The following is a 24,243-nucleotide window of genomic DNA, read 5'->3' on the forward strand; positions in this document are numbered from 1 at the left end:
TTGGGCCCAGAGCTCATTTCATCAGACCTCTCTTGACAATGTCGCGGCGGGAGGTCCATCGCCCCACAGAAGAATGTTTCTGCTGTGGAAATCCTAATCGCCTAATCCATTTTGGTCTTTTGTAGAGGGAAAATTTCCAATCCTAGGGTCTGTGGGAGAGTCTACCCTAGGTGAGAACAAGACCTCGCCATCCTTATTCACATCTGTGTCCGTAGCCGATTCACAGAGCCGACATATCTGGACTCCAGTTCCGCTGGGAACTGTATACAACAGGCCATTGTGGATCTCTATCAAATAACCATTCAAAGACTTTATGCTCCCATAAAAGTGTCATCCGTGGATGGAAACCCTCTGTCCGATGCTATCCTGTTCGTCATTCATATATATGACTCAAGGTCTAGGGAATATTTCAATTGTAAACAGTATTTTTTTTTTCCCCATACAAAATATATTTGTTAATTAAAAACACAAGTGAATATCACACCGTTTAGTGGAAAGTGATACAGGACTATATCAATTCGTCTCAGGGTATTTACAGAATCCTACAAACCCTGGCCCTGGATACCAGGGACAGAGCTGACATAGACAAACCGGACAACTTGATACAATTTAGATAGAACTCAGATTCACACATAGGGACAAGATATCATGTATAAATAGAACAGGACAATAGATAACCGGACTTAACTTTCAGACTGTAATAAAGGTCTCCAAGCAGTAATGAACAATGCATAAATATAATAATCATTGAAGACGATGCAGCCTTATAGGTCCAAAAAAAAATCGCATGGTATACGATGTCCAAGTCCCTTCAGTAATAGAGTGAACCAGCAGCCATCTACAATGGATGAGATCTGTCTCTGCCTCGACGCGTTTCCCCACAGAAGTGGTTCATCACGAGGCTACAAAGACAAGTGTAGTCTCAGAGACCAATCCAGCATAAATAACAGCACAGAACAGGAGTGAATTACACCAAACAAGTGATATGTGAATAAGAAGATTGTTAATAGTAACAAACACTTGCCCAAAAAGGTGATGTCAGACATGCAGATCCATGAGACAATCCCCATCCAGATCAGCAGCAGCACAGAGAATCCTGAATGATAGAATCCACCACCGTCATAAAGGAGCGTCATGGAAGTGCATGTCTGATCAGGGTATAAATAGCCCACAGCCACTAACGCAGCTGTGGATCATTCATCCATCACATGTATAACGCTGATTAAAACGGCGTCCCAGTGTGCGCATGCGTCATACGGCAATCAGATAAGGACAAAATTCAATAGGAATCCACAGCGCACGCAAGTGCGAGCTGCATAGCAAGGCCACACCCACAGCTCAGTCAGATAGCGATCACGTGATATGGCTGAGGGCGTCATACCTAGAAGCACCAGGCCCGCGCATGCACGGTGGTTCAAATTACAGACATAGTTCAAAACTCAGTGATCTGTTATATACAGCATATTGGAATAGCATGCAATCGGGAAAAAATAGATAGATAGATACATTACATCCCATACACATTAATAGAGTCACTTGGGTATAAGATTCAATAATAATAAATATCCAAGGCAAAATGTATATAAATACACGTTATCCCGATCACTCTTATGGGCAAGATGAAAATACACAAATTACACCCCACAATGTGAGTATTCCCAGTAAAGGGAGGGTGTCCTAGAAATATGGTTTAGAGGATTTACAATTCAATAAAAGGCCCCGAAGACATCTCTGTGGGGAGAAAACAATTAAAGGAAAGTTGCTCATTGAGCCCCCTAGGTGTCAAGGATCCCATTCTGTAAATCCATGCTGACTTTCTGAAGCAATACCCTGTCAACCCCCCCCCCTCGGGCTTGACTTAACCAATTTCAACACTGAATAATGAATATGTTTAATGTCGCCTCGTTGTACTGTATTAATATGATGGGAGATAGGAGTGTCCCGTCCATTACAGATATCTGACAAGTGCTCACCTACACGTCTCCTGAACTCCCGTAGGGTCTTCCCTATATAATCCAACGGACACGTGCAGGTAGCCTTGTAGATAACCTCTGAAGTATTACAGTTACTGAAATCTCGTAAATAAAATGTTTTTCCCGTTGCCGAACTCCTCACCATCTTGCATTGTTCGATGGAATCACAATAGCTGCAATTACCGCAGGGAAACATCCCACATATACGTCTATCTAGCCAGGTACCCGTGGGTTGGGGTCCCTGGTATAGACTATGCACTAACCTATTCCCTATCGTACGGCTGCGTCTGTAGGTAATACAGGTATTTTTTTAAACACACTTCACTAGGTCGGGGTCCACTCTCAAGATGTTCCAGTGTTTTTTAATCACCCCAAATACACGGTCTGACTGCATATAGAATGTACCAATTATGCGTGTAATATTGAAATCTAAGACTCGTGCCTTTGACTCATAAGCCCATGTCTGTTTACAGTCTTAGCATAGGCATAAGACTGTTCCAACACGGGTTTAGGGTACCCCCGATCCAGGAATCTGCCGTGACCTTAAATTTAAACAACTATGGTTATGAGGTATATTTGTCTCAATCTGCCAAACAAGTCTGACGCTTGCGCCCTAAAATCAATATCCCTGGAGCAGTTTCTGCAAATTCACAGAAACTGCCCCTTGGGGATACCCCCATTTCAGGGCAAGGGCATGATGGCTATCCCACTTCAAGAGGGAATTAGTGGCTGTAGGCTTACGATGTGTTACAGTATGGATTCTCCCGCCATCATCTTTAGATATCACCAAATCAAGAAAGGTAATAGAGTTAAGGGCCATTTACACGCTGCGACATCGCTAACAATATATCGTCGGGGTCACGGTGTTTGTGACGCACATCCAGCGTCGTTAGCGACGTCACAGCATGTAACACGTACGAGCGACCTTAAGCGATCGCAAAAGAGGCAAAAATCGTTGGTATGTGAGACGTCGTTCACGAACCAAAAATCATTGCCTATTCAGAAGCGAGGTTGTTTGTTGTACCTGCGGTAGCACACATCGCTATGTGTGACACCGCAGGAACGAGCAACACCCTCGTACCTGCGGTAGCACACATCGCTATGTGTGACACCGCAGGAACGAGCAACACCCTCGTACCTGCGGCGGGCCGCAATGAGGAAGGAGGTGGACAGGATGTTCGCCCCGCTCATCTCCGCCCCTCCGCTTCTATTGAACGGCTGCCATGTGACTGGCCAGAGCGACATCGCAGGGAAGGTAAGTCCGTGTGACAGCGATGTTGTGCGCCACGGGTAGCGATTTGCCCGTGATGCACAACCGCCGGGTCGGGTATGCTCGCTAGCGATATCGGTACCAATATCGCAGCGTGTAAAGTACTCTTTAGGGTCACAAACATATGTGAATCTCAGTCCTAATGCATTATTGTTAAGAGATCCAACAAAACATTCAGAATCAAAAATGGAGCCTGTCCAGAGGATGAGGATGTCATCAATGTATCGGACCCAAAGTCCGATACATTGATGAAATTCCCCATCCCCCCCCCCCCCCCCAAAAAAAACCCACCGGATCCCCCCCCCTAAAAACCACTGTTTCCTCCCACCAGCCCAGGAATAAGTTAGCATAGCTGGGGCACATGGGCTTCCCATAGCTGTACACCTGAGCTGGTGGGAGGATCACTCCTGTTATGTGCTGCTATTTATGCTGGATTGGTCTTTAACAGACTACACTTGTCTCTGTAGCCTTCTGATGAACCACTTCTGTGGGGAAACGCGTCAAGGTAGAGACAGATCTCATCCATTATAGATGGCTGCTGGTTCACTCTATTACTGAAGGGACTTGGACATCGTATACCATGCGATTTTTGGACCTAAAAGGACTGCATCGTCTTCAATGATAATTATATTTATGCAATGCTCATTACTGCTTGGAGACCTTTATTGCAGTCTGAAAGATAAGTCCGGTTATCTATTGTCCTGTTCTATTTATACATGACATCTTGTCCCTATGTGTGAATCTGTGTTCTATCTAAATTGTATCAATTTGTCCGGTTTGTATATGTCGGCTCTGTCCCTGGCATCCAGGGCCAGGGTTTGTAGGATTCTGTAAATACTCTGAGACAAATTGATATGGTCCTGTATAACTTTCAACCAAACGGTGTGATATTCACTTGTATTTTTAATTAATAAATATATTTTGTATGGGGAAAAAATGACTGTTTATCCTGTTCGTCACCAAGCAAGTGGAACTCCCGGTGGGAATGCTGTACCCAGAGAAAATCGCCTTCTATGTGCTTCCAGGGCTATCGAACCCTCTGCTATGGGGTTTGCCATGGCTTAAGATGCATGAGCCTGTCTTGGACTAGCGATACGGAGATGTACTCAGAAGAGGTCAGTCCTGTCACGAAAAATGTCCAGTTTGACCTGTCGGACCGCCTGTGATGCCCTCAAATCTTCTGAGTTTGCAGTCCGCCCACTGAGTCTAACTGGATGTCTTCGACAAGAAGGAGGTTGAGACACTGACACCATATTGACTGAACGATTGTCCTATCGACCTACTTCCTGGTTCCACCCCTCCGTGCAGCCGTATCTATCCTCTGTCATAGGCGATGACTCAAGCCGTGTGTACATCAAGGAGAATCTGGCAAGAGGATTTATCCAGAAGTCCTCCTCTACAGCTGGCGCCGGGTTCTTCTTTGTAAAGAAAAAGGATGGTTCTCTGTGCCCCTGTATCGATTATAGAGGGCTCTAGCCAAATCCGCTGTCGCTTACACTGGAATTGTTCAACTGTCTCCAAGGTTCCTGAATCTTCTCCAAGCTCAACTTATGGGGTTTGTGCAATCTTATCCATATACGGTTGGGTAACTAATGGCGAACTGCCTTTAATACCCTTGATGGCCACTATGAGTATTGGGTAATGCGATTTGGGCTCAATAATGCTATGGCGATCTTACAGGAATTTGTCAATGATATCTCCCGGGATGTTCGCTAATCATGCATTGTGATGTACCTGGACAACGTTCTGGTGTTTTCTCCCGATCTGCCCACCCAGAAGAGAAATGTTCACAAGGCTCAACAGAGGCTTAGAGAGAATCAGTTATACACCAAATTCGAGCAGTGTCTGTTTGAACGGACATCCCTTCCTTCCTGGGATACATAATCTCTGACACCAGATTGAAGATGGATACGGAGAAGGTGATGGCGAGTCAGAAGTGGTCTCGTCCTGGTAGACTAAAGACGATTAAGCAGTTCCTGAGTTTCACCAATTACTACCGCCAAATCATTCCGCAATTCTCATCCTGGATTCTTCCTATTACGGCCCTGACCCGCAAGGGTGCGAATCCCAAGAGGTGGACTCCTGAAGCCAAGAGTGTATTTATCTCCCCTTCTCATCAGCTCCGGCGCTGCATAGACCACAGATTTACAGACAATTTTTCTTGGAAGTGGATGCTTCTTTCTCTGGTGTTGATGCCGTCCTCATGCAGAAATCGGCTACTGATAAGATGGTAACCTGTGGTTTCTTTTCCAGGGCCTTATCTGCTTTTGAGCACAACTACTCGATTGGTGACCAAGAATTGTTGGCAATCAAGAAGGCTTTGGAGGGGGACAATACCTACTGGAGGGGGCAGTGCATCCAGTTGTCATCTACACTGACCACAAAAACTTGACAAAAACTTGAGCTACCTACAGCCAGCTCAGAATCCGCGTAAAGCCAGATGGTCGCTGGTCTTCGCCCGCTTTGACTTTGTTCTCTATTTCATAGTTTTCATAGTATCATAGTATCATAGTTTTTAAGGTTGAAGGGAGACTCTAAGTCCATCTAGTTCAACCTGTAGCCTAACATGTTGATCCAGAGGAAGGCAAAAAAAACCCCAATGTGGCAAACAAGTTCCAATGGGGAAAAAATTTCCTTCCTGACTCCACATCCGGCAATCAGACTAGTTCCCTGGATCAATACCCTGTCATAAAATCTAATATACATAACTGGTAATATTAAATTTTTCAAGAAAGGCGTCCAGGCTCTGCTTAAATGTTAGTAGTGAATCACTCATTACAACATCATGCGGCAGAGAGTTCCACAGTCTCACTGCTCGTACAGTAAAGAATCCTCGTCTGTGATTATGATTAAACCTTCTTTCCTCAAGACGTAGCGGATGCCCTCGTGTTCCAGTCGCAGGCCTAGGTGTAAAAAGATCTTTGGAAAGGTCTCTGTACTGTCCCCTCATATATTTATACATTGTGATTAGATCCCCCCTAAGCCTTCATTTTTCCAAACTAAATAACCCCAAGTTTAATAACCTGTCTTGGTATTGCAGCCCACCCATTCCTCTAATAATCTTGGTGGCTCTTCTCTGCACCCTCTCCAGTTCAGCTATGTCCTTCTTATATATCGGTGACCAGAATTGTACACAGTATTCTACGTGCGGTCGCACTAGTGACTTGTACAGAGGTAGAACTATATTTTTTTCATGAACACTTATACCTCTTTTAATACATCCCATTATTTTATTAGCCCTGGCAGCAGCTGCCTGACACTGTCCACTAAAGTGAAGTTTACCATCCACCCATACACCCAAGTCTTTTTCTGTGTCTGTTTTACCCAGTGTTCTACAATTAAGTACATAATCATAAATGTTATTTCCTCTACCCAAGTGCATGACCTTACATTTATCTACATTAAACTTCAATTGCCACTTCTCAGCCCAATCCTCCAATTTACATAAATCTCCCTGTAATATAAAATTATCCTCCTCTGTATTGATTACCCTGCAGAGTTTAGTATCATCTGCAAATATTGAAATTCTACTCTGCATGCCCCCAACAAGGTCATTTATAAATATGTTGAAAAGAAGCGGGCCCAATACTGACCCCTGTGGTACCCCACTACGAACTGAGACCCAGTCCGAGTACGTACCATTAATAACCACCCTTTGTTTCCTATCACTGAGCCAGTTTTTAACCCAGTTACACATATTTTCCCCTATCCCCATTATTCTCATTTTATGTACCAACCTTTTGTGTGGCACCGTATCAAAAGCTTTTGAAAAGTCCATATACACAACATCCACTGCATTTCCCTGGTCCAGGCTTGAACTTACCTCTTCATAGAAGCTGATCAAATTAGTTTGACAGGATCGATCCCTCATAAACCCATGTTGATACTCTGTCATAAGGTTATTTTTCTTGAGATACTCCAGTATAGCATCTCTCAAGAAACCCTCAAGGATTTTACCAACCGTAGAGGTTAAACTTACCGGCCTATAATTTCTCGGCTCAGTTTTTGTCCCCTTTTTGAATATTGGCACCACATTTGCTATGCGCCAGTCCTGCGGTACTGACCCTGTTATTAAGGAATCTGAGAAGATTAAAAATAATGGTCTATCTATCACAGAACTCAATTCCTGTAGTACTCTGGGGTGTATGCCATCCGGGCCCGGAGATTTGTCAACCTTAGTGATTTCGAGGCGGCGGCGTACTTCCTGCTGGGTTAAGCAGGTAATATTCAAGGGTGAATTTATGGTATCACTGGTCATGTCATCTGCCATGGCATTTTCTTGTATAAAAACCGTAGAAAAAAAGTCATTCAGCAGGTTGGCTTTACCCTCATCCCCTTCCACCATTTCACCAAGACTATTTTTAAGGGGGCCAACACTATCGCTTTTCAGTTTTTTACTGTTTATGTAGTTAAAGAATATTTTAGGATTATTTTTACTTTCTCTCGCAATGAGTCTCTCTGTCTCAAACGTAGCTAACTTAATTTGCTTTTTACATATTTTATTTAATTTTCTATAATTATATAATGCCTCATCACTACCTACCCTCTTTAATTCTTTTAAGGCTTTCTGTTTTTCTTTTATTGCTTCCCTTACAGCTCTATTTAGCCATAGGGGTTTCCTCCTATTTCTAGCATGTTTGTTCCCATAGGGTATATTTTCTGCACAAGCCCTATTCAGGATGCTCATAAAAGTCTCCCATTTGCTTTGTGTACTTTTATTACTTAGTACATCATCCCAGTTTATTGCACTAAGATCATCTCTCAACCGTTTAAAATTTGCTTTCCTGAAGTTTAGTGTCCTTGTAGCCCCTCTACTAGACATCTTACTAAAGAATACATGAAAACTTATTATTTTGTGATCACTATTCCCCAAGTAACCCCCAACTTGTATATTTGATATGCGGTCTGGCCTATTGGTTAGTACAAGGTCTAGTAGTGCTCCCCCTCTTGTGGGGTCCTGTACCATTTGTGAAAGGTAGTTATCTTTCATTGTTATCAAAAATCTATTTCCTTTGCTGGAACTGCAAGTTTCTGTTCCCCAATTTATATCAGGATAGTTAAAGTCCCCCATAATAATTACCTCTCCGAGACTCGCTGCTTTATCAATTTGCTTTATGAGGAGATTCTCTACCTCTTCCATAATATTCGGCGTCTTATAACACACCCCTATCAGTATTTTATTATTCATTCTCCCCCCCCCCTTATCTCCACCCATAGGGACTCTACATTCTCAGTACCCTCACATATGTTGTCACGCAGGATGGGTTTTAAGGATGATTTTACATATAGACACACACCTCCCCCTCGCTTATTTGTACGGTCATTCCTGAATAGACTATAACCCTGTAAATTAACAGCCCAGTCATAGCTCTCATCCAGCCATGTCTCTGATATCCCCACTATATCATAATTTTCTTCCAACAATATTAATTGTAATTCCTCCACCTTATTTGTGAGGCTTCGGGCATTAGTGTACATGCACGTTACGTATGACTCTGTACCTGTATTCCTGCTTACTGTATTAACTGTCCTAACCCTTCCCCCCGTACCACCCCCAATTTCATTACTTGTGCCCTGGTCACTATCTGCACTACATTCCCCTTCTATAAAGTGAATACCCTCGCCCCCCAGCCGGCCAAAAAGAACACTAAGGCAGATGCACTCTCCAGGTCCTTTTTTGTTCAGCCATCCAAGAGTAGAAGCCTCAACATATTATTGATGCCTCCAAAATGCTCATGGTAGCTTTGGTAAACCTGTCTCAAGTACCTCCCGGAAAGACGTTCATTGCGCAAGCAGACAGAAAGTGTGTTCTACAGTGGGGCCATTACTCTAAATGGGCCGATCATGCTGGCCAGAATAAGACTACTCTGCTAATCTCTTGGCAGTACTGGTGGCCAAAAATGCATCAGGATGTCATGGAGTTTGTCTCTGCCTGTCCATGATGTACCTGCAACAAGATTCCTAAGAAGCCTCCCACTGGACGTCTAATTCCTGTACCAGTGATGTCCTTTCCTTCACAGCACATATTGATGGATTTCATCACTGATCTGGAGAGGTCCTCTGATTGCGCCATCAGCTGGGTAGTAGTGGACAGGTTCTCCAAGATGGCCTATTTCATTCCGCTGTTCGGTTTACCTTCTACCCCAGTGCTCACTGAGCACTTCATCCAGGATATTTTCCAACTGCACAGCCTACCTCTTCACATTGCATCTGACAGAGGCATCCAGTTCATATCTATGTTCTGGAGGGCCACATGTAAGCTGCTGGATGTCACCTTGGACTACCATCCGCAGTCCAATGGCCAAGTGGAGTGAGTAAACCTGATCCTGACGAATTTCTTGCAGCACTTCATCAACGAACACCAAAGAATTGGGTCAAGCTCCTTCCGTGGGCGAAGTTCTCCTACAATAATCATGTGAGTGAGTCCTTGACTAATTCTCAGCTTAGTGGACTGCAGCCCAAAATCCCTTTCCCTGTGGTTATCTCCTCCAGCAACCTGCAGCCCCTGCTCTCGACAAGAGCTCCTCCAAGTTCTGGGCCGACAACAAGTCCTTCCTGGAACAGTTGTAGCACCCAGGGATATGGGATACTTTGTTCCGGGCAGAGTCTCTATTGGGAATGTCACGGTGGTGGCCGTAACCCGGTTCCATGCCCTGTGCCCTTTTTGTAATGGGGATATTTACAGGGGAGATTAGGATAATGTTCACTTGCGACGCCACTTGCAAAGTTGCAGCTAAGTGTAGGGAGCTGTCACTGCAGAATGTCTCTACTGGGGCTGATGGTATTGGCAGCTAGTATGGTAGTCCCTCCGCAAGTAGGGATTTGCCCCAGAGGGTGTATGGTGCAGTGGGTGTCGGAAGAAGGTAGTCCACACAGATGTTCAGTGCAACTGGTTTACTCACTTTCTGCAGATGTTAACTGGTTGCCTGAGGCTGGCTGGTTTCACCTCCATGTCCCCTTCATCCCAGTGCCAGTCTGGTTCTCTGGTACCTTCTTCCCCTGCACCTGTCTTTGGTAAGTGTGTCCCCGTGGTATAGAAAAACTTGGGATCCCGGTTCTGTGGTTTGTCCACTTCTGTCCGCCTGACAGTAGTGTGAACCCTGTGGGGTTGGAGTCTCTGGTCCTGTCCCCGGTTCTCCCTTTGCTACTGAGTCTTCGGCTTCTTTAGCTTCAGCGAGGTCCTTGATGGTCCCATTGCTGTGCAGGTGTTAAAAGGTCGGCTTGAAGCTCTTTCATGTCCTAGGGTCCTGTACCCCGTCAGTGCGTAGTTCCAGGAGTACTCCACCGTACTCCACCGAAAACCACTTCTCCTGGGTACCAGGTCACCATCAACCCGAGTCAGGATCTACTTCCCTTCCACCTTCACTCCTCTACAGTCACCACTTAACTCCCTACTCTCCACAGTCTGTCCCTCCCACCTCGTCAACTAGTGGACTGGATTGGCTCCACCTCTAGGCGGTCACCCATTGGTCCCACCATAGCTGTGTACCATTGTATGGGGGATTGTTGGGGGAAACTGGGATTACCTGGGTTTTTGGTGGTACTGGCACTGGGGTTCTGGGTCCCTAACTGCACTGTAATCTTTTACATGTACTGCAGGACTAGTATTTGCCTCTATATGGACACCATATAGCGGCAATATCAGTGTTGGCCTTTGTGTAGATTTATTTTCAGTAACAGCGCGGTCATCTGCTGAGGTTCCTGTATACCCACTATTAAGGCGCACTACCATAGTTGTTACCATGGTTACCTGTTTAAGGCCTATTCAGATGTTTTGCTCCCTGAGCTCAACCAATAGCTACGCCTCTGTTCACTGCTGAACACTGTGAGCAGGGGCATTAAACTTCATCTGTAGCCACAGCTAGCATACGTTGTGCTCCTGTCCCACAGATGAAGAAAAGAGCCACAGCACCAACATCCCGTAAAGTGCATGCAACCTATTGCTGTATGCCCCCCCCTCCGAGAGCTATATGCCACCCAGTAATGTGTATGTCCCCAGCCCCTCCTGTGATATATATATAACAGTGTTAGGGCGGCATCACAGGCTACGATATATCGGGCGATACGTCGTCGGGGTCACGGATTCCGTGACGCACATCCGGCATCAATAGACATAATGTAGCGTGTGACAGCTATGAACGACTGTGACCGAGCCAAAATACTCACCTTATCGTTGCTCGTTGACACGTCATTCATTTTCAAAATGTCGGTCCTCCTTTTGCGCGCCGGTTGTTCGTCGTTCCCGTGGCAGCACACATCGCTCCGTGTGACACCCTGGGAATGACGAACACAGCGCGTCCCGCCAGCAATGCGGAAGGAAGGAGGTGGGCGGGATGTTACGTCCTGCTCATCTCCGCCCCTCCGCTTCTATTGGCCGGCCACTGTGTGACGTCGCTGTGACGCCGGACGTCCCTCCCCCTTCAAGAAGAGGATGTTCGCCGCCCACAGCGACATCATCCAGGAGATAAGTGCGTGTGACAGGGGGTTAACGACTTTGTGCGCCACAGGCAACTAATTGCCCGTGACGCACAATGGGGGCGGGTACGATCGCTCATGCGATCGCATGATAGATCGTACCGTGTGACACCGGCCTTAGGGGTACTTTGCACGCTGCGGCATCGCTACTGCGGTCTTGTCGGGGTCAAATCGAAAGTAACGCACATCCGGCGCCGGTAACGACGTCACAACGTGTAAAGCCTAGATGCGCCGATAAACAATCACAAAAGCGTCGTAAATCAGTGATCTGTGTAGTGTCGGTCATTTTCATAATGTCGCACCAATAGCAGATACGATGTTGTTCCTCGTTCCTGCGGCAGCACACATCGCTGTGTGTGAAGCCGCAGGAGCGAGGAACATCTCCCTCGTTACCTGCCTCCACCGCCTTTGTGGAAGAAAGGAGTTGGGCGGGATGTTTACTTCCCGCTCATCTCCGCCCCTCCGCTTCTATTTTCCGCCTGCCGTGTGACGTCCCCTTAGGAAGGAGGCGGGTCGCCGTCCAGAGCGACGTCCCAGGGCAGGTAAGTGCATGTGAAGCTGCCGTAGCGATAATGTTTGCTACGGCAGCTATCAAAAGATATTGCATGTGCGACGGGGGCGGGTACTATTGCGCTCGGCATCGCAAGCATCGGCTAGCGATGTCACAGTGTGCAAAGTAACCCTTAGTGATGGCCACCAATCAGCGCGGCAGAGCCACATGCCCAGAGGGAGCTGGACAGGAGATGAGCGAAGGAGGTGAGGCTACTGCTGGCTTCCCCATATTAATAATATTTCTAATAAGTCTGTGTGTGCAATGCATGTATGATGTGTATCTATGTATGTCATTGTATATGACTGTGTGCATATTTATTTCTGTTTATATGTAGGTTTATGAATTTGTCTTTTATATATACATAAGTCTGTATGTATACGTATCTGTGTATGTGTACGTATCTGTGTATGTCCGTGTGCATGGGGCAAAATGAGACTTTCAACCGGGACCCACAAAAACCTGGAGCTGACCCTGGTGAGAGGTACTAGGTATCTAAGACATCCTCCCTCTATGGAACTGGGCAACGTGGTCTAATCTTAGTGATGCGTTATTCGTTGTCAGGTCCCATACCCGTGTGCTGCTGCTTTCGCTCTACTTCTAGCACCAGTCTGTATTCTAGTACCTGCCGTACCCGCTACTGAAGCAATCCTTGCCAGCTATACCAGTTTCACCAGTCATATTTGCTGTACCTGCTGTCTTCTCCATGGCTGCTGTATCAGCCATACATACTGCACCTGCCATATCAGATGAATTCTCCATACCTGCCGATTCCTGCTGTGCATTCTTCAGCAGCCATACCAGCTGCACCTGCTAACGGAGACTTCCTGTCAGCATCTCGACCCCTGGGGCCAGCTGTCGCAGTACCATGTCTCCCTGAGTAGCAGCCCAGCCCATCCTCACCATCAGAGGCTCTGGTGAAAACCCGACGTGAGCCCAGTCACGGCCCTCTGGTGAACCGATGCTGCAGCCCAGTGAGTCCACTCCTGCTTTCACCTGTAAGCATTACGCCCTCCCCATAATATCACCCACACTTCCCATCTCCATAAAATCACACACACGCACGCACGCACATACGCACACGCACACACCCTCACACCCTCTATATAGTGTGTACACCCATATCCTGTCCACCGCCTTTACCTTGAGAACAGCGGCAGCTATAGGCATAGAAGTGGTGTCTAGATATAGTAAAGTATCCATGCGCTACTCAATGAACCCACCTATAGCGCCACCTGGTGGAAAACAACGGAGTTAGCATTTTTTATCTCGAAAACGGCACGAGATAGAGAAAAAAAGTGAATTACAAAGTTGTAGGGCAGCATCAATTCAATACGAATAGACACCTTGCAAACAGAAATGCTATGATATGAAACCCATGACCCCTCCAAAACATTGAATGCTGGTCACGCATATGGCACTCATTTAACATTGATGCTCAAAGTGGCCACCGTCAGCTGCAATGAACATCTGGACTCTGGACAGCATACTGTATCTTGCTGCACGTTGTGCAATATGGTAGGTGACACGTTTGCACAAGCATCTGTAATACGTCATTGTAGGTCCTGCAATGTTGGTGGAGGGGTCCCATACACCTGCTGTTTTATGTGACCTCACAGAAAGAAGTCCAATGGGGTCAGGTCAGGTGAGCGTGGAGGCCACTCCACGCAGCCACCATACCCAATGACTTGTAGGAAGGTCTCCATGAGGTATCACTTCACGTCCGCAGCCTTGTGAGTTTTACACGTTCTAATCATAGCATTTCTGTATGCAAGGTGTCGATTCGTATTGAATGGATGATGCCCTACAACTTTGTAATTCACTTTTTTTTTTCTATCTCGTTCCGGTTTCAAGATAAAAATGCTAATTCCGTTGTTTTCCACCAGGTGTCCCTATAGGTGGTTTCATTGCGTAGCGCATGGATACTTTACTATACCTAGACACCACTTCTATACCTATAGCTGCCGCCGTTCTGAAGTTAATGGCGGTGGACAGGTTATGGGTGGACACACTGTATAATATACCCCCCACACACACACTGCTCCTTGCTATACTATACTTATTGTGTCAGAATATACCCATTTTCTATTAATAACTCATATTAAAAAAAAATCTTTATTTATATGCATTAAAAATTATTTCCCAGACCTAGACAAACAACAAATATATAGTGAAAATTTAAGAAGGTGTCAAAACCACTTTTAGTTGAGACTATTAGGAGGTGGAAGGTAGAAAAATTACAATACTTTAGTACTTTAGAGCAATACTCCATCAATGTTACAGGGAGACAGGTAGAAAAAATGGCCATGTCCTTAAACTTACCCTAACCAGGACTTTTCCTGTCTGTCAATGGAGTACATCCTCACTTAAGGGAGAGCCACCGCGGAATGGGGGCATCGGTTAAGTATCCCTTCTCTCACCCTCTTCAACAGTATTCAAAAAAGGTCTCTCTAGTAGTGAAGACTACCTATATATCAGACACTCAATCAATATGACAAGAAATATACACAGATATATAATATTTTCAGATAAGAGCTCTCCCTCAATAATCTCACTCCTGCCTGGCAATGGAGTACACCCTTATTTTTACGGTGCCCCCATTCCTCGGCTGCTGGCCCTAAATAAGGCCCTGAAGTTCTGGTTAGTGATTACCAGGTATCAAACAAAACCTTTTTTAACAATAGAACTTTTGCACTTATCTGAGATTTCTGTATCAAAAAAGGGGTGTCACACCGCTCTGATCCTTGGAGACCACAACATCTAAGGCTATTATGCCATCTTGAAAAATGAAAAATCTCCTGATGAGCTCTGTTGGTTATTTATATGGAGTGAAACGTGTTGAGATGAAGAGATAAAATGAGAGCCTAAGGAATTTATGATATGAAAATTGTTTTGGGATATTTTCCGGTCACCCCTTTTTTGATACAGAAATCTCAGATAAGTGCAAAAGTTCTATTGTTAAAAAAGGTTTTGTTTGATACCTGGTAATCACTAACCAGAACTTCAGGGCCTTATTTAGGGCCAGCCGCCGAGGAATGGGGGCACCGTAAAAATAAGGGTGTACTCCATTGCCAGGCAGGAGTGAGATTATTGAGGGAGAGCTCTTATCTGAAAATATTATATATCTGTGTATATTTCTTGTCATATTGATTGAGTGTCTGATATATAGGTAGTCTTCACCACTAGAGAGACCTTTTTTGAATACTGTTGAAGAGGGAGAGAGAAGGGATACTTAAGGGAGAGCCGCCGAGGAATGGGGGCATCGGTTAAGTGAGGATGTACTCTATTGACAGGCAGGAAAAGTCCTGGTTAGAGTAAGTTTAAGGACATGGCCATTTTTTCTACCTGTCTCCCTGTATCATTGATGGAGTATTGCTCTAAAGTATTGAAATTTTTCTACCTTCCACCTCCTAATAGTCTCAACTAAAAGTGGTTTAGACACCTTCTTAAATTTTCACTATATATTTGTTGTTTGTCTAGGTCTGGGAAATAATTTTTAATGCATATAAATAAAGAACATTTTTTAATATGAGTTATTAATAGAAAATGGGTATATTCTGACAACGCTTTACTTGTATACCAGTCAAAAATAGTTTCTTCTCAGTGTTTATACTATACTTATTTCAGAAATCATCTCCCATTATGTGACCTCACAGTAACATCCTGCCACATATCCCTTTCCCCTTCTAACTACAGTAATCATCAGGAAAAATAATCTTCTACTCCTCCGTGGAGCGCTTAACATTTTCCACCATGCCCTAACCCCTTCTGAGTGGCACTGTGATGATAGCAGCAATGTGATCAGATCAGTAGCGTGATGACCTCATTACGCTGCTGTGTGTTGGGGTCAGGGCTGATTAACATTTCTCTGCTCCTGAGCAGGCGCCCATGTATTCACGTTTCTCAGACGCAAATTCATTTGAATATAGGAATATGAGAACCAGGGTCTCCCAGTTCTCTGCGGGCTGCCAGGAAGCCTTTGGTAGGTTGCATGTGGCTCGTATGTGATGCAGGCCTACTCCATAACATAGAGACTACAACCAGCTCATGCTTCTTGTATCTGGCTACTTTGAGACTGCAGCGTGTCTGGTAACCAGGTAATGAGCAGTATGCAATCTAATTAACAATCCTTCCGTTTTTAACAATGGATTTTTAATCTGCGCTAAATTGGAAAGTTTTTACAAGCACTCTGTAACGTTACCCATTAATGAAGATGAGACAACCTCATCAATAGAAGGAAGAAAAAAAAAACACCCCATACACACAAGAAAAACCCAAACAGCTAAAAATGCTTTGTTTTTAATGCAGTTTTTCTGGAAGAAAAGTCCTCAACAAAAAGCTCCATGAGAACATATCCTCAGTGCCATTGACTGAAATAGCGAATTACTATTGCTTTTTTAGTTAAAATATTAGTACATTTAAGGTTTGTTTGTGAAATATGGATTTTTGCTCTGATCGAACTATAATGGGTACATGTTCTATACATGAAAACACATAAAATAGGTATGAGAAAAATGACCGTTTGAATGAGGCCTTAGGCCCCCTTCACACGTCATTGATTCCGGTACGTATGACGTACGTTTTCATACGTACCGGAGAAACGGACATACTCAGACCCATTAAAATCAAAAGGTTCTGCGCACACATTGGTGTTTTCACAAGGACTGTATGGAGCACACGCGTGTCTGTGTGTTCTGCACAGAGATAAGTCCGTTTTTCTCCAGTAGCACTGAGGTCATATAGACTGCACACTTATGAGATCCATGTAACATTAGTGTGACATGCACTGGAGAAAACATGTGTCTTTCAAATAAAATTATTTTCTATACTTACCTGTCTCCGCCACTGCTGTCACTTGCTTCCGGACCCGCTCATTATGCTCATGAATACCCACTACACCGCGGACCCGGAAGCAGCAGCACCGGAAACATCTGCACTGGGGACAGGTGAGTAAAAAGTTCTTGTTCTCTGTGTGCTATCACGGATATCACACAGTGAGTACTAGTGTGCCAAAATCGCAGGACACAGATGGGCCAAACGCATCTTCAACACGGCATTGCAAAACACGAACGAGATAATACACACACAAAAAAAATTAAGATTGTAAAAAAATGAATAATATTTGTTTATTTATAAGGTTTTAAAAGGCGGGAAGGCACGGAGACAGACAAAAAAAAATTAAAAGAAACCTTTCAGAAAATAGGATTTCAAGTGAGAACTGAAGACAATTTAACCTACACAGAAATAGAGACACTTCTGAAGAAAGGTAAATTACTCCTTTTAGTTCAGGTTGCTCTGTTACATTTCGATAACATTCAATGCTAATAACTATTGTTTTTATTTCCTGCTAATCATATATCACCAGCATATTTTATGTTGAAAAAAATTGGTATAACCATATTTGAAAAGCCATTTCCATTTTATTATCCTGTCAAAGCGGTCATATGACAGAATGACTTTGTCGGACCAGTTGTTTTTATTGCTACCATTTTTGGTTACATAGAATTCTAACTTTTTTTCACATTCCTTCATTTCTTTTTCATTAAAATTATATTTTTGTGCAGTATAAAAAAGTTAACTTTATTGCACAAATGTATTTTATATTCGTTGTGATATGTCCACGAACTGGAGTGTTTCTTTCAACAACTTTTTAAACTATAAGTGATGATTTAGAATGTAAAGGCCCCGTTACACGCAACGACGTATCTAACGATATATCGCCGGGGTCAGCGATTCCGTGACGCACATCCGGCATTGGTGGCGACGTCGTTGTGTGTGACACCAACGAGCAGCCGTTAACGATGGAAAATACTCACCCATATCGTCCATCGTTGACAAGTCGTTCATTTTCAAAAAATCGTTGATTGTTGAGGACACATGTTGTATGTTGTTCCCGAGGCATTACACATCAATATGTGTGACACCTCGGGAACGACGAACTACAGCTTACCTGCGGCTGCCGGCAATAAGGAAGGAAGGAGGTGGGCGGGATGTTACGGCCGCTCATCTCCGCTTCTATTGGGTGGCCGTTTTGTGATGCCGCACGAACTGCCCCCTTAGAAAGGAGGCGGTTCGCGGCCACAGCGACATCGCTAGGCAGGTAAGTCTGTGTGAGAGCTCCTAACGATATTGTGCGCCACCGGCAGCGATTTGCCCGTGACGCAAAAACGACGGGGGCGGGTACGCTCGCTAGCGATATTGCTGCGTGTAAAGCCCCCTTTAATCCGTCTTTCTAGGTCCCAATAACAGCAGCACAATATATGAGGAAATTCCCTCCCCTGCATGCTCACAGGACAGGTGGAAAGATCTGACACCTGAAAACTGTATACAGTTGTGCCAAAGTTTGTCAATTTGCTAAGAAAAGTTTTAAAAACACTAAACAGGCAAAGAGTACATTTACACAGGCCAATTTTTCGTGAATGACCATTGCCAGTGTAAATAGGCTGCTAATCACTCGATAAATAAACAAAATGACCGTTCGTTCGGTGAAAGGATTTGTAAGCTTTTGTGACAATCATCATTCTCAGCAGCACAGCATGCAGTGTGAACAGGATACGATCTGCTGAGAAAAATTGCGTGGAGACACGGGGTCAGTGGGTGCTCTCGTCCGCTGGCCCGGCCTTCAAAAAGACAGAATAGCCCAGGGCTCATCCCAACTGAATGCCGGACCTCCGTAACTGTGGGCAGAACACTACTCAGACAACACAGGATGAGAGGAATCACAATATTAAGACTTTATTGGATCCCCAAACAGTTAACGGTACATAACACCTAACCAGCAAAACCACACAATGTAACTGGCAACAGTTTCTCACCCTTCCGCTGGCTCACCAGGGATTAGAATGTCTGTGCCTCAGAGCTTCCAGGGCTACTTACTCCAAACCATCAGCATCCCGCTTTTGGCGGACATCCACCGAGAGTGGAATAACGCCAGATTTAGGAAGCTGTCTGAGGTCCGCAAAGTCTGTAGTCAGGTGACTGGATTGTCCAAGCTGGATTCCTTCCATAGGTAGTCCTTGATAGCTCGGCCGAATCCTTGCATTTGATGCTGTAGTCCATATAGTATTATAATCCAGGTTCGGTTATGGCATACCAATTGGATCTGCAGGTCCTAGATGGGTAGCATGTAGCAAGAGTCTCCCGGGCAATGGACAGTCCTCCTCATTATACCCCTGAGCTCTTTATTCAGAACATTGGAGTCTTCACGATTGGTGGATAAGACTGGGCTCTTATTGTCTAGATTTCAAGCCGAATACAAAATATCCAGAGACGAAGGAGAGACAGCAGTTACATCACATCTAGCAATACACATTGTAAAACAATGGGAGGTTCGCATAATTGATTTATCTGGGTGTCTGGCTTTCATTGGCCAAGGCAATTACATGAGTCAACAAGAACTGTACCAGTAGACTCCTAAGGGTCCCGTCACATGTAGCGACACACTAACGATCCCACCAGCGATCCGACCTGGCAGGGATCGTTGGTCCGTCACTACATGGTCGCTGGTGAGCTGTCAATCAGGCAGATCTCACCAGCCACCAGCGACTCGCGTAACGCTTGGTAACCAGGGTAAATATCGGGTAACTAAGCGAAGAGAGTGTATGTATATATATATATATATATATATATATATATATATATATATATATATATACTGGCCGTAGTACCAGGGCATTGCCCGAGATAGTAACTGTGTCTCTGTCTCTCTCCCGGTCTGTCTGTGTGTCGCTGTCTGTCTCTGTCTGTCTTTCTTTGTCTGTCTGTCTGTCTCTATGTCGCTGTCTGTCTGTCTGTTTCTATCTTTCTGTCTGTATTTGTATCAGTCTGTCTCCATCTCTGTGTCTGTCTCTCTCTATCTCTGTCTCTATGCGTGTGTCTGTCTGTCTCTCTCTTTGCCCGGGCTGTCTCTTTGCCCGGCTGTCTCTTTCCAGGGCTGTCTCTTTCCAGGGCTGTCTTTTTGCCCGGCTGTCTCTTTCCAGGGCTGTCTCTTTACCCGTCTGTCTCTTTCCAGGGCTATCGCTTTGCCCGTCTGTCTCTTTCCAGGGCTGTCTCTTTTCCAGGGCTCTTTGCCCGTCTGTCTCTGTCTGTGTCTCTGTCTGCCTGTTTGTCTCTTTCTGTCTCTCTCTATCCGTCTCACCACCGACATCTTATTACCTCAAACATAAGCTTCTTATACTAACAATTTATTTTGTTCCTATAGCAAGTGTCGCAGGCAGAGGGGACGCACTCGCGATGCTCGGGTCCGGGGCTTCTGCTGCTGCTCAGTGGCTCGAGCGGTGGACCGGACCCGGGGGCTCGAGCAGCGCTCCTCACCCGTGAGTGAAAAGGGGATGGTTTGGTTAGGGAGATTGTTCGTGACGCCACCCACGGGACGTGGTGATGATGGCACCACCGCTGCTGGTAACGGGGATCCCGGAAGAGATGGTAGGGTGCAGCTGTGATGTTGTCCCCTCCGTGGGTAGGGGGTTGGTGATCCCGGGGCCCGGTGGTGTAACGGGGAGGGCAGATGGCTGGGGTGCAGGGGCAGCACGGTGCCGGATGGCTCTGGTGTACTCACTAAGATAGACAATGACAGAGTCTCTGGTAAACCAAACGGCTGGATGGACGGGTCCCGCAGCCGGCTGCAGTGTTGTTGTGCTTTTCCCGGACGGCTGATGGTGGCTGTCTTTCCCTACACCTTTGAAAATGTTCTTGACTCCTGTGGTTGCCCACCGGTAGTCCGCTCTCCGGTGTATGAGTGCCGTAGTTTTGCCCGCAGGCGCTGGCCCTTGGATCTCTAGCCTGTGGCGGTGGCTGTATATCCTCTCTGGGTGGACGGTTACCTTCAATCGGGACTTGGTAGTTAGGGAGCCTCGGGGGTTCCTGTCACATTCGGATTTGACTATTGATGGCGGCTCCAAGCCTGGTCGGGGGTACGATGGCCCTGCCTGTGTGCTTAGCTTCACCCCGGTCCTGCAGATGGCCACCACCGTCTGCCAACCTTGCTGTCAGTGTCTGGGCTCCAACCCAGACACCCAAGTGTTCACTCCTCTCACTTTCCCCTCCAAGACTAATCTGACACTTTTCCCGCCTCCAGGCCTGTGAACTCCTTGGTGGGTGGGGCCAACCGCCTGGCTCCGCCCCACCTGTTGTGGACATCAGACTCTGGAGGGAGGCAACAAGGGTTTTGTGTTTGGCTGCTGTAACTGCCTAGGGTGAGGGTGTGTGTGTGTTGTTACCTGTGACCCCTGGTTAGTCCAGGGCGTCACACAAGCACTGACAGTTGCTATTAATAGCCTGTAGCGCCCACCTCCATTCAGTTTAATGGAGGCAGGATTTTGGAGAGTAACTGTAAAGCGCGAGCTTAAATTTTCCCATCAAAACATAGTCTGACATTCCATGGGTCACATGGGGCGTCTGTGCAAAATTTTGTGATTGTAAATGCGACGGTGCAAATTCCTTTAGCGGACATACACACATACATACACTGAGCTTTATATATTATATATATCTATATATATAATTGCCTTATTCTGTCTGTCTGTCTTGCTCCAAAATTGTGTCCTTACGGTGACACAAAGCTGATTGGCCGCTGGGCTCGCCATGGCCCCGCCCCCCCCCGCACGGATTGGCCGCTCACCCAGGCTGCGCCCCCACACGGATTGGCCGGCCGCTCGCCCAGGCTCCGTCCCCCCCACAGATTGGCCTCTCGCCCTGGCACCCTGCAGGCATTGGCAACTCTGCCACGCCCCGCCCCCCTCACGCAATGCACGCTAGCTCTGGCCCCACCCCCCCACGCATTCCCCGAACCGACACGGTCACGGAGCCACGACTACCAGGTGAGTACTGTACCCCTGGGAGCCCACATCAGCGTACGCCGCCAAACCAGCCGACACATACTCTCGCATTGCTGGGGCTGGCCGGCGTATGCTGGTGTGGGCTCCCGTGCGAGCGGGGGACGAGATACGCTGGTAACCATGGTAGCATAGTTACCAGCGCATCAAGGTCCTGCAGCGGCGGAACATACATACATACACACACGCACACACATAACAGCACACACACACATCAGATCACACTCACTCACACATCACATCGCATCCACACACTCACAACATCCTGGGATATCGCTTGCTTCTCGGCGGCGATACTGTGCTGTGAGCTTCCAGGACCTGCCGGAGGATCACATGGCCAGAAGCATGTGGTATCTCCGGATGTTGTGAGTATGAGCGCGTATGTGTAATATCGTCAATGTGTGTGTGCGTGAGTGTATGCGATCGGGTGTGTGTGAGTGTGTGTGTGTGAGAGTGTATGCGATCGGATCTGTGAGTGTCGGCAGAGGAGCACGGCGTGCTGGAGGAGACTGGGAGGAGAGAGGCTGATCCTGGGGAAGGCTGGGATGGGGAGGCTGAGAGAAGAGAGGCTGATGCTGGGGGAGGCTGGGAGGAGAGAGGCTGATGCTGGGGACCGAAAAGGCTGATGCTGAGAGGAGAGAGGCTGATGCTGGGGTAGGCTGGGAGGAGAGAGGCTGATGCTGGGAAGAGAGAGGCTGATGCTGGGAGGAGGCTGGGAGGAGAGAGGCTGATGCTGGGGACAGAAAAGGCTGATGCTGGGGACAGAAAAGGCTGATGCTGGGAGGAGAGAGGCTGATGCTGGGAGGAGAGAGGCTGATGCTGGGAGGAGAGAGGCTGATGCTGGGAAGAGAGAGGCTGATGCTGGGAAGAGAGAGGCTGATGCTGGGAAGAGAGAGGCTGATGCTGGGAAGAGAGAGGCTGATGCTGGGAAGAGAGAGGCTGATGCTGGGAAGAGAGAGGCTGATGCTGGGAGGAGAGAGGCTGATGCTGGGAGGAGAGAGGCTGATGCTGGGAGGAGAGAGGCTGATGCTGGGAGGAGAGAGGCTGATGCTGGGAGGAGAGAGGCTGATGCTGGGAGGAGAGAGGCTGATGCTGGGAGGAGGCTGGGAGGAGAGAGGCTGATGCTGGGGACAGAAAAGGCTGATGCTGGGAGGAGAGAGGCTGATGCTGGGAGGAGAGAGGCTGATGCTGGGAGGAGAGAGGCTGATGCTGGGGGAGGCTGAGGCTGGGGGAGGCTGGGAGGAGAGAGGCTGATGCTAGGGACAGAAAAGGCTGATGCTGGGAGGAGAGAGGCTGATGCTGGGGACAGAAAAGGCTGATGCTGAGAGGAGAGAGGCTGATGCTGGGGGAGGCTGAGGCTGGGGTAGGCTGGGAGGAGAGAGGCTGATCCTGGGGAAGGCTGGGATGGGGAGGCTGAGAGAAGAGAGGCTGATGCTGGGGGAGGCTGGGAGGAGAGAGGCTGATGCTGGGGACCGAAAAGGCTGATGCTGAGAGGAGAGAGGCTGATGCTGGGGGAGGCTGAGGCTGGGGTAGGCTGGGAGGAGAGAGGCTGATGCTGGGAAGAGAGAGGCTGATGCTGGGAGGAGAGAGGCTGATGCTGGGAGGAGAGAGGCTAATGCTGGGAGGAGGCTGGGAGGAGAGAGGCTGATGCTGGGGACAGAAAAGGCTGATGCTGGGAGGAGAGAGGCTGATGCTGGGGGAGGCTGAGGCTGGGGGAGGCTGGGAGGAGAGAGGCTGATGCTAGGGACAGAAAAGGCTGATGCTGGGAGGAGAGAGGCTGATGCTGGGGACAGAAAAGGCTGATGCTGGGAGGAGAGAGGCTGATGCTGGGGACAGAGAGGCTGATGCTGGGGACAGAGAGGCTGATGCTGGGGACAGAGAAGCTGATGCTGGGGACAGAGAAGCTGATGCTGGGGACAGAGAAGCTGATGCTGGGGACAGAGAGGCTGATGCTGGGGACAGAAAAGGCTGATGCTGGGGACAGAAAAGGCTGATGCTGGGAGGAGAGAGGCTGATGCTGGGATGAGAGAGGCTGATGCTGGGGACAGAGAGGCTGATGCTGGGGACAGAGAAGCTGATGCTGGGGACAGAGAGGCTGATGCTGGGGACAGAGAGGCTGATGCTGGGGACAGAGAGGCTGAT

General features: G+C 47.0%; 1 protein-coding gene across 2 annotated transcripts in view; it reads left to right on the forward strand.

Annotated features, from left to right (window-relative positions):
• Nucleotides 1-24,243, forward strand: part of LOC142308982 (caspase-3-like) — a 64,056-nt gene that overhangs the window by 19,930 nt on the left and 19,883 nt on the right. The window contains exon 4 of one of the 2 annotated variants that reach the window (XM_075347148.1): nt 17,406-17,534. The exons of the other annotated variant lie outside the window; for it this stretch is intronic. Coding sequence (XP_075203263.1) covers nt 17,406-17,534 — 129 coding nt within the window. The remainder of the gene's footprint in view (nt 1-17,405; nt 17,535-24,243) is intronic. 2 annotated transcript variants of the gene reach the window in all.

The sequence above is a fragment of the Anomaloglossus baeobatrachus genome, chromosome 1, assembly GCF_048569485.1.
Source record: "Anomaloglossus baeobatrachus isolate aAnoBae1 chromosome 1, aAnoBae1.hap1, whole genome shotgun sequence".
NCBI lineage: Eukaryota > Metazoa > Chordata > Amphibia > Anura > Aromobatidae > Anomaloglossus > Anomaloglossus baeobatrachus.